General features: G+C 42.4%; 1 protein-coding gene across 1 annotated transcript; it reads right to left on the bottom strand.

The window, feature by feature from the left end:
• Positions 1-3,462: 3,462 nt before the first annotated feature.
• MRPL23 (mitochondrial ribosomal protein L23) lies at positions 3,463-14,876 on the bottom strand. The gene is made up of 5 exons (XM_030483538.1): positions 14,793-14,876; positions 14,522-14,644; positions 13,645-13,727; positions 11,712-11,785; positions 3,463-3,801 (listed from the first exon to the last, which is right to left on the bottom strand). Exons 1-5 carry the CDS (start codon positions 14,819-14,821, stop codon positions 3,637-3,639), a joined length of 474 nt encoding a protein of 157 aa, XP_030339398.1. The 5' UTR covers positions 14,822-14,876; the 3' UTR covers positions 3,463-3,636.
• Positions 14,877-15,191: the final 315 nt, after the last annotated feature.

Below are 15,191 nucleotides of genomic sequence, written 5' to 3'. Positions count from 1 at the left end.
GAGCTGCACTATATGCCTTCCTACTTCAAGTGAACTGTGAAGACAAACATTTGCACCCTCTGAGGTCATGTAGCAAGGCTCAGGTGACGAGTGGTTACAAGACACAGTAATTTTGTCACCTGCAGACACCCACAGACTCTTAGGTGATCCACTTCAACCAACAAGGAACCCATCTCTAGCACCCAAATGAGCATGGCCTACAACGCAAAATTCATTTCAAAGATGTAGTTGGAAGAGCCGCTGGCACAGTCACTTCGCTGTCTCTGTAATTCATTCAGGTTTGTTTTAAAAAATAAGAAATATGGGCAAACAAAAAAGCAACTGCGTGTTCCCTCTGAAGTGCACTGGTATTGCTGGGACAACGCCCACTGCAGCCGGACGCCTTTCTCCATCAGAGTGGCCAACACAGTCAGTTGCGCACCAGCTAACTGTTGCGGCACGTTACTGTCTTTGGGGGGTTGCACACGTTCAGAGGGGAAAGAAACTGCGTCATCATCTCCCCTGCACGTCAGAGAAGCCAGCAGCTGCAGAGCTGTGCACGCCAAGTGCAGGACGTGGCTTCTCCTGCACCACAGCGAACATCGGCCTCTTCAACCAAGTCATTACTTTGGTCCTTGGAGAAGTTATTCACATGTATATCCAACCCTTGGCCCACAGGTATGACTGCTGACATGGCCAAGGACAGCTCGACACCTCTGGTAGCAGGGCTAGATGTGACCTCATAGGATCTGCTGATCCCCTGCATCAACCAAAATAAATATCAAGATGTGCTGGAAGGAGCACAAGTTAATGAAGAGAACTACATAATTCTGAGTCCTCATCCTACTTCTACCACTCATTTGCTGTATTTCTCTCTGGTACATGATACAATCTCTTTCTTTCATATTCAGGTATCATCTTCGTTATCTTCTACCCTACCTGTACAGTTGAGGGGATGTGATTTGTTAAGCAGTGAACCACCAGATCATATTAAGCACTGGCACTTCCTCAGAAACACTAGCCAACAAGGGTCTGGGAAAGACTCGAGATCTTTTTAATCCCACTTCATGGCAATCAGGAGCATTAAAGCAAAATAATGGGCTTTGAGTTTTCTTCTTTTTAATCTTAATTTCACAGGAGTACTATTTTAGAGGTAGCTGGTAACACTCCTCTCTTAAGCAGCTTGACTATCTGCCAGAATTTGGTTGCAGCAACTTCATATAGATACAGGTATACTCATCTCTATTTGCTCCCTTTTGTGCCACTTCAGGCAGAAACCTGTCTTGAACATGAGCTATAAAATAATAACCCACAGAGAAATCACAGAATAGCAAAGCATGATAGACCTGCCCAGGGCTTTCGATACTCACTCAGCCTTGAGCATATCTGGGACTGCAAATAAACTCCTCTCAGCTTGGGTCTTCAATGCCAATACAGAGGCTGGTGACTCCAACCTCTCATAAGGACTGTTAACAGGGAAGGCAGAGAGGCTGATGATCAATGTATCTCTTGCTGTTACACCTAATACATGGAATGTATTTCCTCATTTATCCAGAACTATCACATACCTGACTGTTTGCTTGGTCAAAGCTGACCAACCAGTTAGGAAGATATATGGCAGCACTAGATGAATTCTTTTCATTTTATCTTCACCATGGTGAAGAGGATGGAGCTACCTATATTGGGGGTGAACACAAAGGAAAGTGAAGAAAAAATAGCAAACTCTGTATTATATTGTAGGAACAAAGCCCCAGCCCCAATCTGGATCAGCTCCACGTTGATCTGGAAGTTTCGTAAACAGCCCCCTCAAAAAACAATATATATTAAAAAATGAGGGGAAGCGAGGAAGGATGTGTACCACAGAAGAGAAACCCTTGCGCTTAGACAAATTCAGTCGTCCTACTTTAAAACTGCAGACCAGCTCCTAATTTAACCTGGCGTTTCACATGTCACTACAAAACTCTGGAAGTGTTGGCTTTGCAGATATGCCAAACATATGAACTGTTTTCAGTGAAGTCAGTATTTTTCCACATCTACTTATTGTAACTCTGCTGGCAGGCTGTGAGTAGCAAATCCTCCCTTATCTCCCTCCTCTCCAAGAGCATCTCTCTGTTTAAGCATTGGCTAACTCTGATCATGCACGATCCCCCTTGGAAACTGGACAAAAAGGGGGGTGGGAGCGTCACTGGGGTTGTAAGCACAAGCCACAGAAGGAGATGGACTGTCATGCAGGAGGGAAGTAGCAGGGGGAAAGAGGTGACTAATGAACAGAAGGGGGTGCATAAAATCCTACTTGGATTGCCTCTCTGGGGAACAGCTGTTTCCTTGTAAACATCTTGCTAGCTGTCCAAACAAGAAGTTCAGACACGGAACAATAAAGGAGAGCACCCGGGTAGAAGTGTTCAAGACATGGGCTCATTCACTACCCTGCCAATTGCTCCAAATGGCAGAATTCAAAACCTGGGAAAACATTAGCTGTATGTTTAACCCTGCATGTGCTTGTGCTACAGCCAATGGCCTGCAGAAACACATCTTCCTCCCTCTGTGGTGAAGTTCTTCCTAATCCTCCTATTCCCCCATCATTTCTGACACAACAGCAGAGCATATTGCTTGACCAAGGCAAAGAGGAAATACCCTTGTCAGAGTAAGGAGAAACAGCCGCAGAGCCAAGAAATTAAAAACCTGAACGTGGCTGCCCTGAAGGCCTAGAAAAGCTCTACCACTGCCCTGGCATCAGCAACCTGGAAGTAGAGGGAGTTGAACCAGAAAAAGTCAAAAGAGTCTTTTTATTAGAACTGAGCACAAAACAGCCTACACTGGCAGAAGCATTCCTATGCCAATACAACTGTGTCCACACAGAGCTCTTGCCAGCACTGCAAGGTAGCTGCGGACAGGGGAAGGAATACTAGCACAACCATGCCAGTATCCATTCCTATGGCAGCTGGCTACAGAAGGCAACTACCTGCGCTGCACAACAGCAAGCAAAGGCTGTGCACCACCTTTGTCTGGTCCTTGAAGCTTCTGGGGATCAAACACACAGGTGCCTGGTCGCAAGCCTATCTTATAAACCCTGCCTCCAAAACACCACAAAATCATCAAAGGAGTGCAATCAGATCACACACATACCTCCAGGAAAGGAGGGGTGTCCTGGGTTCAGCTTAACCACGACAAGGGGTCACTCTGCAAGGAAGGCAATGCACAGGATGGTAGGACATGGCAACTGACAAATAGGGAATCCTACGTCCTGAGACTATAGTCCAGTTCTCTGCACCTTCATGTCCACCTCTGACTGACCTATACATTTTATACATTCTGTAGAATGCAAACTACACTTATCCTGAGAAATTAAATGACTCCTACTCAAAACAACGCATAGAAGCAGGAACAAAGTAAGCAAAATGACACTCTCATAGTTAGAAACAAGAAGAAGAAATACCACATTTTAGAAATTGTCCACAAGTTTACAGGAAAGACCTGATGCAGTTAGATTTATTTTACCTTTTTATTTCTTTAGGGCCATTTTGTCGTAGTCGTGCACAAACAGCCAGGAAAAAAGACATGCTAGCAAGGGCTGCTCTAGAATAAACATTCAGTCATTACAAGAAGAGAAGAGTGCAAGTTCTGCTGATCAAAATCCCTCTGAGCTGGCTTGTTGCATCAAAGTCCAAACCAGTCGGGAACTCCACCTCGTCTGAGGTCACCTTCCTGCCTCTTCTTCTCTCTCTCCATATATTTATTCCTGAAGTCATCACGAGAGCGAGTTTCTGCGTCGTCTTCTTTCTCTGGAAATAGGTTGGGAAACTGAAAGGTTTGTCCTTGGCCCTAAAGAGAAAACAAATGGTCAGAGAGACATTCTAGCCTTTCTGCAGTAGCTATGGTGCATGTACTTACAATGAAAGACGACCCTGAAGTTTCAACTAGTGCAAAATGGTACCTTCCAACCTCCCAAGATCTCTTTCTACCCCTCTCCCCAAGATACACATATATCCCTCCCCCCTCGAAGCTAACTTTCGGCCTCTCCTCTTTGTGCGCTAATTAAGAGACTGACATCTTTTTTTTGTTTGTTTGTTTTACAGATGAATGGTCATGGGATGGACACCTCTTCAAAGACTCTGAACCAGCTCAGAGATGTTGTATGAGTCATACAGTAAAAGAAAGATGAGCAAAATAAGTGATTTTGTTAAAGTAACACCACCAGGGAAATACATGGTGGAGCAGGCATTCGTTATGTTAACACTCAGGGTATGAGTAGTGGTTATAGTTGTTTAGATCGCAGCTAAGGATAAGAGAGAACAGTCCTAGCAGCTGTTATTGTAGGGTGTAATGTGGGAATACAGAAAAACAGATATCAGAGGTCTCTTATCAACAGGAATAAAGATTATAGTGTAAAACAATTACAGCGGGAACAATCTGTCTAATACACCACTAATGAGATTAAAGTGATTACATCTGCATCAGTCATTCTGTCTAACAGACAAATCATTTTAGTGAAACATCATCATCAGATCTGTGTCTCCCACTTGGAAAACAAACGCTTGGTCTCTGGTTTTTATCTAACAGCAGGAAATCATTATTCTGTGGAAATGTGCTATCCCATTAACATTACCTACCTACTTTTTAGTAGTGTTTGAACTAAGCACAACTTCATTAAACCCCCTCCATTCTGTATGGCTCTTTGCATGAAACTTATAACTGATAACTCATAACTCTAAAATTACTCTCCAAAATACTTACAAACATTACCATACATTAACTTCTTTGGCAGAATACTGCATACAGAAATCTCAAGAAAAGCATTTAATTGCTTCAGATGAAAACAGCTGGGGGGTTGGTTTCTTGTCAGTTTTGTTTTGTTTTTCAGCTCAGCCATTCTTTACATTTATGCAATAAATACAATGAAACAAGATGCCCAGCTGTGAAGCAGTTCCACAAAAGACATGAAAGGAGCCTTCCACAACACAGCTACCTATACTACCTTCTGGGATCAGAAATGTGACATAATTAAAACCAAAAAAAACTTGTCACCACACCCCTGACCCAGCTGAATGTGTGCTATGTTTCATTTAGCCAAACACACTCAACCTGGTAATTTACAGGTGTGAAAGAATTTAAACCTCAAGCATACACCTTGGAAAGAAAAAAAAAATATCACTTATCCCAGTTGAGCTTATCCAGACTGGAATCTAGGAAATACCAACTCATACCCAGCAATGCTTTGGTTGTTTTCATAGTGCATACTTCTTGGGGGTTTCCTCGGAGCCTGACCATACCACAAAAACAACAAGGGAGCTGCTGTATACATTTCTCTTTCCTTGATTCTAGCCTGGATAACATCAACTGGAATAAATCAAGGTTTTCCTTTCCATGGTGTACATTCTGAGGGTTCAGCTCTTTTGTACCTTTAAATTACCAACAGGTATGCTTATATTAGCTGTCCTATGGCAATTAAAGTATAGTTCCATTTCTAGGCACAGAAACTGGCCTTATCAATGTCCTTGAGCAATCCCAAAGCTGTAGCCTACTGAAACTCTTCCTGTAGTAGGATCAGCAGCAAGCACCCTTAAGGCCAAGCGCTGCCCAAGATTTTAGCACACTGAAGCATTTGGAAAAGAATTTGTTTATATTACAAAAAATTACTGTTTTAACTGCACTGTGAGTGGGTCACTCAGCCCTGTGGAATCTACACAACAGACAGGGCTGATTCTAAGGACTCGTTTGCCCTGGAAAGGAAGCCATTTTAGTTGAACAAGTCAGAAAACAATTCAGGCTAACATGGTAGGCATACCACCTACACTGAAAATTTGAGAACTATTTATGTTGGTAACAGCGTAGTAAGGGACTGTTCTTGTTATGCAGCACTTCCATTCTGGTATGCTCCCAGGACCAATGCACTTCCCTTATTGGAGAATGAAGGAAAGCTGTCCCTAAAGCTTACTAACAACATCCATGGTAATTCACTAAGCATTGCAAAAGAGTTATTATTTTTAAAAGGGGGGTGGGGGGAGGGAGAAGGCAAAACAATAAAAAAAGATATGCACAGAGGCTTTAGCAAACCCAGACAAACCTCTCAGCTGTTTATCAAAGTGCTCACAGTTCCCATATCAAGGCTGGTGAAAGTCAAATATTGAGCTGAAAATGTCAATCTGATTCTGGAGTCTTTTAATAAATCAAAATCAGCACAGACAAGTTGGCTCTTTCCAGCTCTTGTTTTGTGAAGAAATTCTGATTTTGGCTGGCAGCCAGACACAATTCAAAACAGCCAAGACATTACACCCTGAGAACTAAAGGTTGATAAATCTTAAGTAACAATACTGTGCAGTAATACTGCACTGTAAGACTCTGGAGTGATGAAAGCTGTATGAAAAATAGCTGTTGTGCATGCTCAGTAGCTAATTTTCAGCAGAAGCCTGTATCTTGGGTATTTCAAAATTTCAAAAATACTAAAAGGCATCAACTTACATAAAGGACTGTGAGTCTGTCCAGGCATATTTACATTCAGTGCATCTTCCACACAATGCCAGAGGCTACTGAGGTTCAAGCTCATATGCCATCTTCTCAAAAAATGCCTACCAAAGGAATGGAGGGATTGCCACTCCTTTACTTAGTGCTTTTTCTTACACGTCTTCTTTGTAAAAGTTTTCCCTTCTATACAGCAACCATTGACAACCATGATAAATGCATCCTCAGAATGAAATCCTAACTGAAATAAAGCAAACAACTTTCTACCAAGTTCATCAGGGTTTTATCTGTTTTGCAAACTGCTAGAACATGAAATGCTGGCATATTCTACCAGAAAGCAAAATTTTGGCTTATTCATAAACCTTGGATCTGTTCACTGTTTTACCTTTTGCAAGCCACTTAACCAAGGTCACTCTTTTAATTACTGAATTATTGAAATTCACATAAATTGAAATAAGCTCTAAAAAGGCTAGGATTTGGTCCTCCCTTAGAACTTCTGCCAGCATAATCACCTTAGTTAGAAGCACAGAGAAAGGGGGAGAAAATAATAATACCTTCCTACCTGACATAGCTGTGCTAGAAGAAAATCCTGCTAAAAAAAGACAGACACTAGCAAAATAATCATTTAGTCTGTCTTGGAACTGGATGCTGCATTGCCAGCAAAAAATCTTTTTCATCAATGTGAGGTGATACAGTGACACCCAGGAATTTGACAGGATAAGCTCTACCACCACATGCTCTTAGATCTAAGTGAGCCCTTACAATGTTAAAAAGAAGAAAAAAAAAAAAAAAAAACCCAACGAAAGCAAGTCAGAGAGATTGTATTCAAACACCTAAAAAATAAAGGCAACATGATGATTCTACACATTGCTATTCTCCATGTAGAGTCTTCCCAGAGACTTCCCTTTTTCCTACAAATTCTAAGGTTATGTACAAGTGAGATGTGTGGTCTAACGTTTAGATAACAGAAATGGAGCCATTAAACTTCTACTCCTGCAAAACTCTAATCCTTGCTTCAGCATTACCCAAATGTAAAACTGATTTATATACAAGGCCTTAGGAGGATTCATATGTTAACTGCTAACAGCTCTCCAGATAAAAAGTGACCTAAGCATTAAACATGTATTTTCCCCTTAGATTTCAAGCCTCTGTCATTAGAAAGGGTAAAAACACACCTTGTTCTCTGACTCTGTAGAAGGAGTTATCACATGGAGTGGTACAAATTGCCTCCATTCATTTTAATGAGAGGTTAAGTGACCATAATTAGGCCTATGTAGTCAAGTGGTAGCCTTCCCACTGCTGAGCCTCAGGTCAGTAAATTGCTGGAAGGATTACCCGGCACAGACTCACTTATACTTCTCTGACCTTTGCTTCCCTTGAAAAGTTTAGGAATAGGAATGGAAGGTCAGCACAGATATTATTGTGTAGGAATGATGCAGCAAACACTGATCATGTAAACAACTGTGAGATCTTCTGATTATTTAGATAATTGAAGCACTTACTACTGTCCTTCAGAATTAGGAGAGAAATCATGTTTATAGTATTGTTAACAAAAAATGTTGGACTCCCAAAAGCACAGGATTCAGTCCAGCAGTAGCAGCAAATGCAGCTAAGTTTAATAATCCAGTGCATTTGAACAACTCTCCTACTATTGCGGTGGTAACATCTGATATTAAAACATGCTGCAAAACAGCACAGAAAGCAACTTCAAAAATCCACACAGGAATTAGACAGTGTACGGAGCATCCAAGTTTCCTCTGAATTCACTACATGTCAAAAGAAAATCACATCCGATGTGCAAATAGGTTAACTACTACGAATGTACCAGATACTCTACACAGGGTTTGCGGAGAAAGCATTTGCAAAAATGTTCTCACCAGTGCCATCATTCATGCAGCTAAATAGGTGTTAGTCCTAATGTTGACAAGGTCAGACTCCCTTTTACAGCCATTTCCATTAGATTTCTCAAAACAGGTTTAATTAAAAATAGGTCTGGATTCCAGAGGCTTGTCTACAGTTGTGCTCCCACGGGTGCTAAAACCTGTTGAGCTAAACCAGCAAGAACACTGAAGGAGGAGGAGGGGATGTTGTTGGTTTTTAATTTCGCTGATGTTGATGCAACTGTAAAGTTTCCCATTGGCTTTTTTTTCACCTTTTTTTCTTTAAATAACATTAGGATAATTGTAACTGTATTGGAGTCAGAAGAGAGGTTGGAGGTTGCTGTATTACATTAATTTTATCTACTCTGCAAAGATATATAGCTTTGTTTTTAATTTAAAAAAAAAAAACCAAAAAAAAAAAACCACCAGTGTAAAAAAGTAGCATTTGATACCCAAGGCTGTAAGTCTCCAAAACTTAAACCTTTCTCACTACATTCCAAAAGGGAAAAAAAGGCAGGCAGGCTCTGGAATAGCAAGATATTGTTGATCCACAGCCTTCTATGATTTGAGGTATTTTTTTAGTGTGAAAATATTATGCTTGGACAGATCAGGTATTTGTCCAGTTACCGCCTGAGAATAAAGTAAACAGCTCTGAATCTCCAAGAAATAGTATTTGGAAAAGAAAGAACAACAATTCTTACATGTGGAACAGCTAGGGCACTAATCTGACACCTAAGGGTAGGTTGACTATGACTTCATACATCTTCCACTTTTAAGACACTTGCAGTAAGTTAATGGATATGCACGCTGCACTGGAACACATAAGGTGATGTTTTATAAATCAGGGAAGCGAAACTGGTCACGAGAATATTTCATTCAGGCAAACCTCACCACAGCGGCCCCGAAGTCGCACTGGAAAGAGCAATACTTCCACCTAGTGGGCAATACAAAGATCAACCCAAGACCTTCCAAAAACGTCCTTATTTTTCCAGTCATAAGCAGTTTTAACTTGAAACTGGATTAATGAAAGAAAACACAGCTGGTAAAAATGGTGGGAAAGCCCAGCTACTCTGACTCACGACAGATGCAAACTAATTCTCATGAAAATAAGGATTTTACAGTGGTTACCAAAGACTTTCCTAAATTAGGCAGATATTCACAATGGACTGCATGGGGCCTGTTACGGCCTGAATCACACCATGAATGAGAATGAAGGCAAAACCTTCAATTTCAGAAATTACACTGAGTTTCTGGCCTCACCCAGTGTTTAAAGCTAGTGTGAACACAGAACTGGGAGCTCATTGTCTGAGACAGAGCCAGTGATGAAAAGCAAAGAACAAAAGAAGAAAGGGGCGGGGAGGGGAGGGAGACACAAACCTAAATGTTAAAGGAATTACAGGCACCAACAACAATAGAAAAAAAGAGAGCAAAGAGACCAGGAATGAGGTGAGGGGGAAATGCACAGACAAACCTTCACTGACAAGAGTTTAGTATATGGTCAGGATTTCCTCACTTGCAATGAAACACAACACCTAAAAGTAGTCCCCTGATTTCATTCATAGGGCAGACAGAAAATACACAATTCTTTAAAAACTTATGATGATACTATAGTATAGGGCAATGAAGTAAGAGACATTTGCTTTCTCGTATACCAAAAGTAGTCCTCAGCCACAGTACCACAGTGCTCTATGTGTTGCCCAGCAGACAAAATGAGAGGCTGGAGGAACGACCAGTTACTGCTGTGTGACTGCTTCCAGTACCAAGCTAGTTTGGGTAATTCTCCACTCCACTGTGGAGCTACCTTTAAGGTAATGGCAACTATTCTAGGTTCAGAGGTTTGATGTAAAATAAATGCATAAAGGTAGTGTGAATGGCTTGCTCCACAGAGCAGCTGCATTTTGCCTCCCACTCCTTCCCCATGAGTATCTGTGGGTTGCAGACTACCTCCTTAATTCAGCAGACAAAAGAGATGACTGTGTTAAATACAGTCAAAATTTGAGAACTGACCACAGTTCGCTAAAGATTCATACCTGCTTCAATCTTTGAAAATGAGTGAATAAAAGCAAAGAAGTCACTAGCAAGAGGCAAAGACAATGGAAAGTGCCTGCATCTACCTACTAAGGAATGACACTTGGAGAAAGCCACTTGTAAGATACAACATCACTCCTGGCATTCAACTCTTCAGCTGTGTTCTTCATGAATCTTTCATACCTGATCTCTGGCAGACAAAAACCTAGCATAAATAATCTAGGAGGGAGAATTTTCCCACCAAAAGAGAGACTCTTCCTTGAAAAAGGAAGGCGTTTTTTAGCCATCATAATGCAAAATCCTCACAGAGATGAGGTTGCCTTTAATGTTAGCACAGAAAAATCGAGGTTAGCCCTTACCTAAATACAGCACTGTTACTTTCTATTAATACTGTACTTTATACTGTTCTTTTAAAGGTAAGGGCTGTCTAGAAAAACACACTCTTCTCACTTTTGTTTTCACTCCCATTCTCAGAAGGGTCTTAGAGAAAAAACTTCTAAGCATATTTAAACTTTGAAAAATCATAAAGCCATCAGATTTCCCATTGTCCATGCCTCTTTAGTTTAAGCCCAAGTCCATATGAAGTCTTATGCTGTCTTTAAGATCACAGTGTTCTTCCCATACTGAATCCTTGTCCCAGGATGGAGTAACACTGAGGTTGTGTTGCCAACAGCAATTTTGAGCTTATGGTTTTACAACCATAAATAGCATTCCTTTAATGTAATTTTGGTATGTGAAGGGGGTTTCTGTCACTGGTTGAATTTCTTTTTCACATAGAGACAGGTAAGCCCAAGAGAAGTCTAAGCTATAATATGCTCCTGTTATGAAAGAAACTCATAAGAACATGAAGCTCCTTTTCCACTGAGCAACCAAAATACGTTACAGAACCTGGTTTAGCCACAAAGCACGCTTGTGAAACATGACTAAGAGCTCTCCAAGGAATATGCCTTAGTCTTCTCTGAAATCCAAAAAGCTTTAATAAGAAGTTCCCTACCCTTACAATATATTCTTTCACTTACTGGACATTTCAGCAATCAACCACACAAGTCGTGAACCTTCCAGCACACAGAGTACAGGGTCAGCATGAAACTCACTGGCAAAGCAGCACCATATGACATCAGACCGTAACTTATACACAGACCTCAAACAAATACAGGACTTGAAAACTAACCATTTGTTTGAATTTGATTTTTAGACTAAATTAGTTAAATCTCCTTATACATTCTGGAACATATTAAAGAAAATGTCATTATTAGAGGACTGGCAAAAATATTCAGCCAGACAGACAATTCACTGGATATTACTTCCAGATTGGCTAGTCAACAGTCCCTTCCTCTTTCCCCACAAGCATCCCTGTGAACTCACCAGCTGTACATAGGCAACCTTGTAATCTGGCTTCTTCACTCTCTGATTCTTGTGATTTCTCTTGTTGTTGGCACCTGCAGAAATGAAGAGAATCCCACCTTTTACTTCCCTGGATTTCCAAGTTTCCCAAAGCAAGGCCAAGCTGAAGGGGGGACTTCACTAGTTCTGATTTACTGTTGAGAGGAATACTCTTTCTTCAGTAACAGCACAGCACCACAATTACAAAAGTATGGCATCACCAGACTCAGGCTGCTGACAACCATTGTGCCTTCACATCACACAAAGTCTGCAAAGAAGCAAGGAGGTAAGTCTCCTACTCTCCTGAGTAGGGGGGCTAGGAGGGATAAACAGTCCTTGCAACATCAATAGCTTCATGAAAATAAGCAGAAAATGACCACTAAACAGCTTCAAACTTGTCAATTTTTACTACTCAGCTAATGAGCTGGATCTACTGTTTCTACACCAGGAAATGACACTCCACATCCAAACAAACCAAGGCACTTCAACCTTCTGCAAGTATGCTGGTCACAGCTGAGTGGGAAGTTAAACTTATACCCTGCATGTCAGGCAGACATTAAAGCTCTCAAATTATTAGACATTCTAACCACCTTTCTTTTTTTATCCCTGAATATATACATTCTACCATCACTTCCGTTAGCGGTGTTGGACGAAACTGTTGTAAGGACAACCATGAATATTTTCCAGTGCTGTTTAGAACTTAATGTGTTCGTTATTTAAGACTTTACTTAATTATGGTGGGGGTTTTTTCACATGAGCATATTACAGATGATCTTTCTGTTTTCTTTTTCTCCTTTTGTATGTTCTGAGTTCTACAATCTTATTTTAAAGCTTCGTCTTTCATTCTCCATTTTTCACTATTACAGGTTTTTTTTCTATCCCTTTCTTAACATCATCCCTACTCTTACCATTATAAACACATCAACCCTTTGCTAGGGTCACTGCACGAAAAAAAGAAAAAGCCAGTCATCAAAGATGTCCCCACCAACAAGTCACTCTCCATTTGATTCACACACTGCCTGATGATCAAAAGGTAAAAAACCATGAAAAGTATATTCCTGACTTTGCACCACATCCAAACTGCAGTCAGAGAAGCTCCAGAGATGGAAGCATTCATATGTAAAGATAACATTACATAAATATAGCTTATTTCAGTTAGAGTTAGGTCCCTCTGCTCCAAGTCAGAGTTCAGCACAACTTAAACTAGGACTGTTTTTTCTTTTTCTCTTGGGCTGCTTTTACTGTGCTTGGTTTTGTTGTGGGTTTGTTTTGGTTTTCTTTTTTTTGTAGGAGTGGCACAGCGCAACACCGTGAGTGGATGCATACAGGTCTATAGCAGAAATGTGGTGACAAGTGGTGAAAAACTGGAAGTTTGTCAAGATGTTTTTATGACATTATCTACTGGTCTAAGAGAGTATTGTTCTTTGCTCTACAAACTTTGCCTTTTGTTAGACCATAACCCCTCCTCTTTGTGCACACCAGGTAATCTCAACTCTTTTTTTTTTTTTTTTTTTTTAAGGCTATGACTGAAATTAAGTTTAATTACTGATTTTATTAAGACACATGAAGCAGTTCCTTCTGAAGTGAGACACCCACTGGTCTTCAAGGAGAAACAGTACCAACTACAAAAGCATACAGCACAAGCTAGGTAACTGTCAAGACGAACAAGCTTTTTAAAATTTAGATTTTGCTTTTTAAAACTAAATTTATGTCACAATCTAATCAAAGCATTCGAGTATGAAGTGGTGTATATTCATTCAAATAGAAAAATAAACAATTATGCTGATGGACGTCACCAGCTAAGCACCTGGAACCAAAGTTTGTTGAGATATAATGGACCCTTTGATAGGAAAAGTCTATTCTGGCTGTGCAGGGATGTTGTGTTTATTCCTTTGCAATGCTCAACTGCACTTACCATACTGTATCCTGGTCCTCACAGCAGCTACCGGCACATTGTATATTTTTTCAAGGTAATTCTTGACATCTATTCTCGTCATTCTAGGCAACGCAAAAATATTTTGAGGAAAGAAAGATGGGAAAGGATAAATATTTAAATAAAATACAACAGAGCCAGAGTATTTACAGACTGGTTAATACTCTGGAATAAATACATCTTCTCCTTTTAAGAAAGGTAGCTCTACTGCACAAAAGTATAAACTCAACATAGATCACATACTGCTACAGCAATTCATTATCCATAAACTGTAACAATGACAAATAGTTTACCCTCTTTAGCCTCAAGTCAAAATCCCAGATATATTCTGTGATCAGCGAGAGTAGGTAGGCTTTCTCACTGTTCAAGCCTAGACCCCTTTCCCATCTTCTAAATAGCAGTTTCCAATCTTTCCAGGACCTACCACTGGCATGTGGGTTTTAGTGTGTGCAACCAGACTGGTGAGACTGAAAAAGTCCTCAGAAATACCTGGGCATCACCTTGTTTCCCACAGATCTTCTTCATAAGCACTTCGTTCCTCCTAAGCCCATCCCTGGGAAGGCTGAGCCCCATTAACTCTCAGGAAGAGGAGCCAAGCAAAGCTCATACTTAAATCAGTAAGTCCAGGCCCTCTAAAAGTTCTCCCTGAGGCAGAAGACCCTTCCCTGGCCCAAAGGGCGCTATGTGGCACCTCGCCTTCCCACCTCTCAGCTAACAAGACAAGCTGAAGCCCAAGGGGCGGCGTGCCGGGACGTGTAGCACTGCGGGGAGGGTACGCGTTCCTCTGTACCCCGGGGGCAGCGCTGGGTCCTTTCCGCGGCAGGCCCAGAGCCGTGCGGTGCCCCGTCCCCGCACTCACTCCATGGAGACGCGGAACTGGACGGTGTCCTCGGGCTGCGGCACGCCGGGCCGCACCGCCAGCATGAAGAAGTTGGGCCGGAAGATCCGAAGCTGCGGGCCGCCCAGCTGGAACAGCGGGTACCTACGGGGCACGACACCAGTGACCGACCGACCGACCGACCCATCGACCGGCACCCCACCCACCCCCCGCCGCCGCCGCCGCCGCCGCCGCCGCCCGGCCTCCGCCCGGCCTCCGCCCGGCCCGGCCCGGCCCGGCCCGCTCTGCTCACACGGCCCTCTTGGCGCCTATCTTTGCCATGTCCGAGGCTCGGCCGAAAGCGGCGCGGCGCCAGAGCGGCTCCCGGCGGGGCGGGAACGGCAGCTCTCGCCCCCTGCTGGAGCGGAGGAGCTGTGCGGGAGCCCGGCGGGGTCTGACCCCTTCATGGCGGTCGCCTCCTCACAGGTGCCCCCCACAAACACAGCTCGACCCGGGGCCCGCCGGCTCCTGGGCCCACTCGAGGGGGAACACAGCTTTAGGGCAGGGGAGAATCCCTCAGAGGAGCCGGGGAGGTGGTAGGTAGCACCTGCACAGCGGTGGCTCTGCAGGACTCGGCAAGGCTGGCTGCGTTTCTGGAGGTCTTTTCCTCGTGTGAGACCCCAGCAGCGGTGCTGCGGCCAGCTCGGGGGTC

This window comes from Strigops habroptila, chromosome 4, assembly GCF_004027225.2.
Source record: "Strigops habroptila isolate Jane chromosome 4, bStrHab1.2.pri, whole genome shotgun sequence".
NCBI lineage: Eukaryota > Metazoa > Chordata > Aves > Psittaciformes > Psittacidae > Strigops > Strigops habroptila.
The sequence above is the reverse complement of the archived record's forward strand: the minus strand, read 5'-3'. Positions and strand labels throughout refer to the sequence as shown.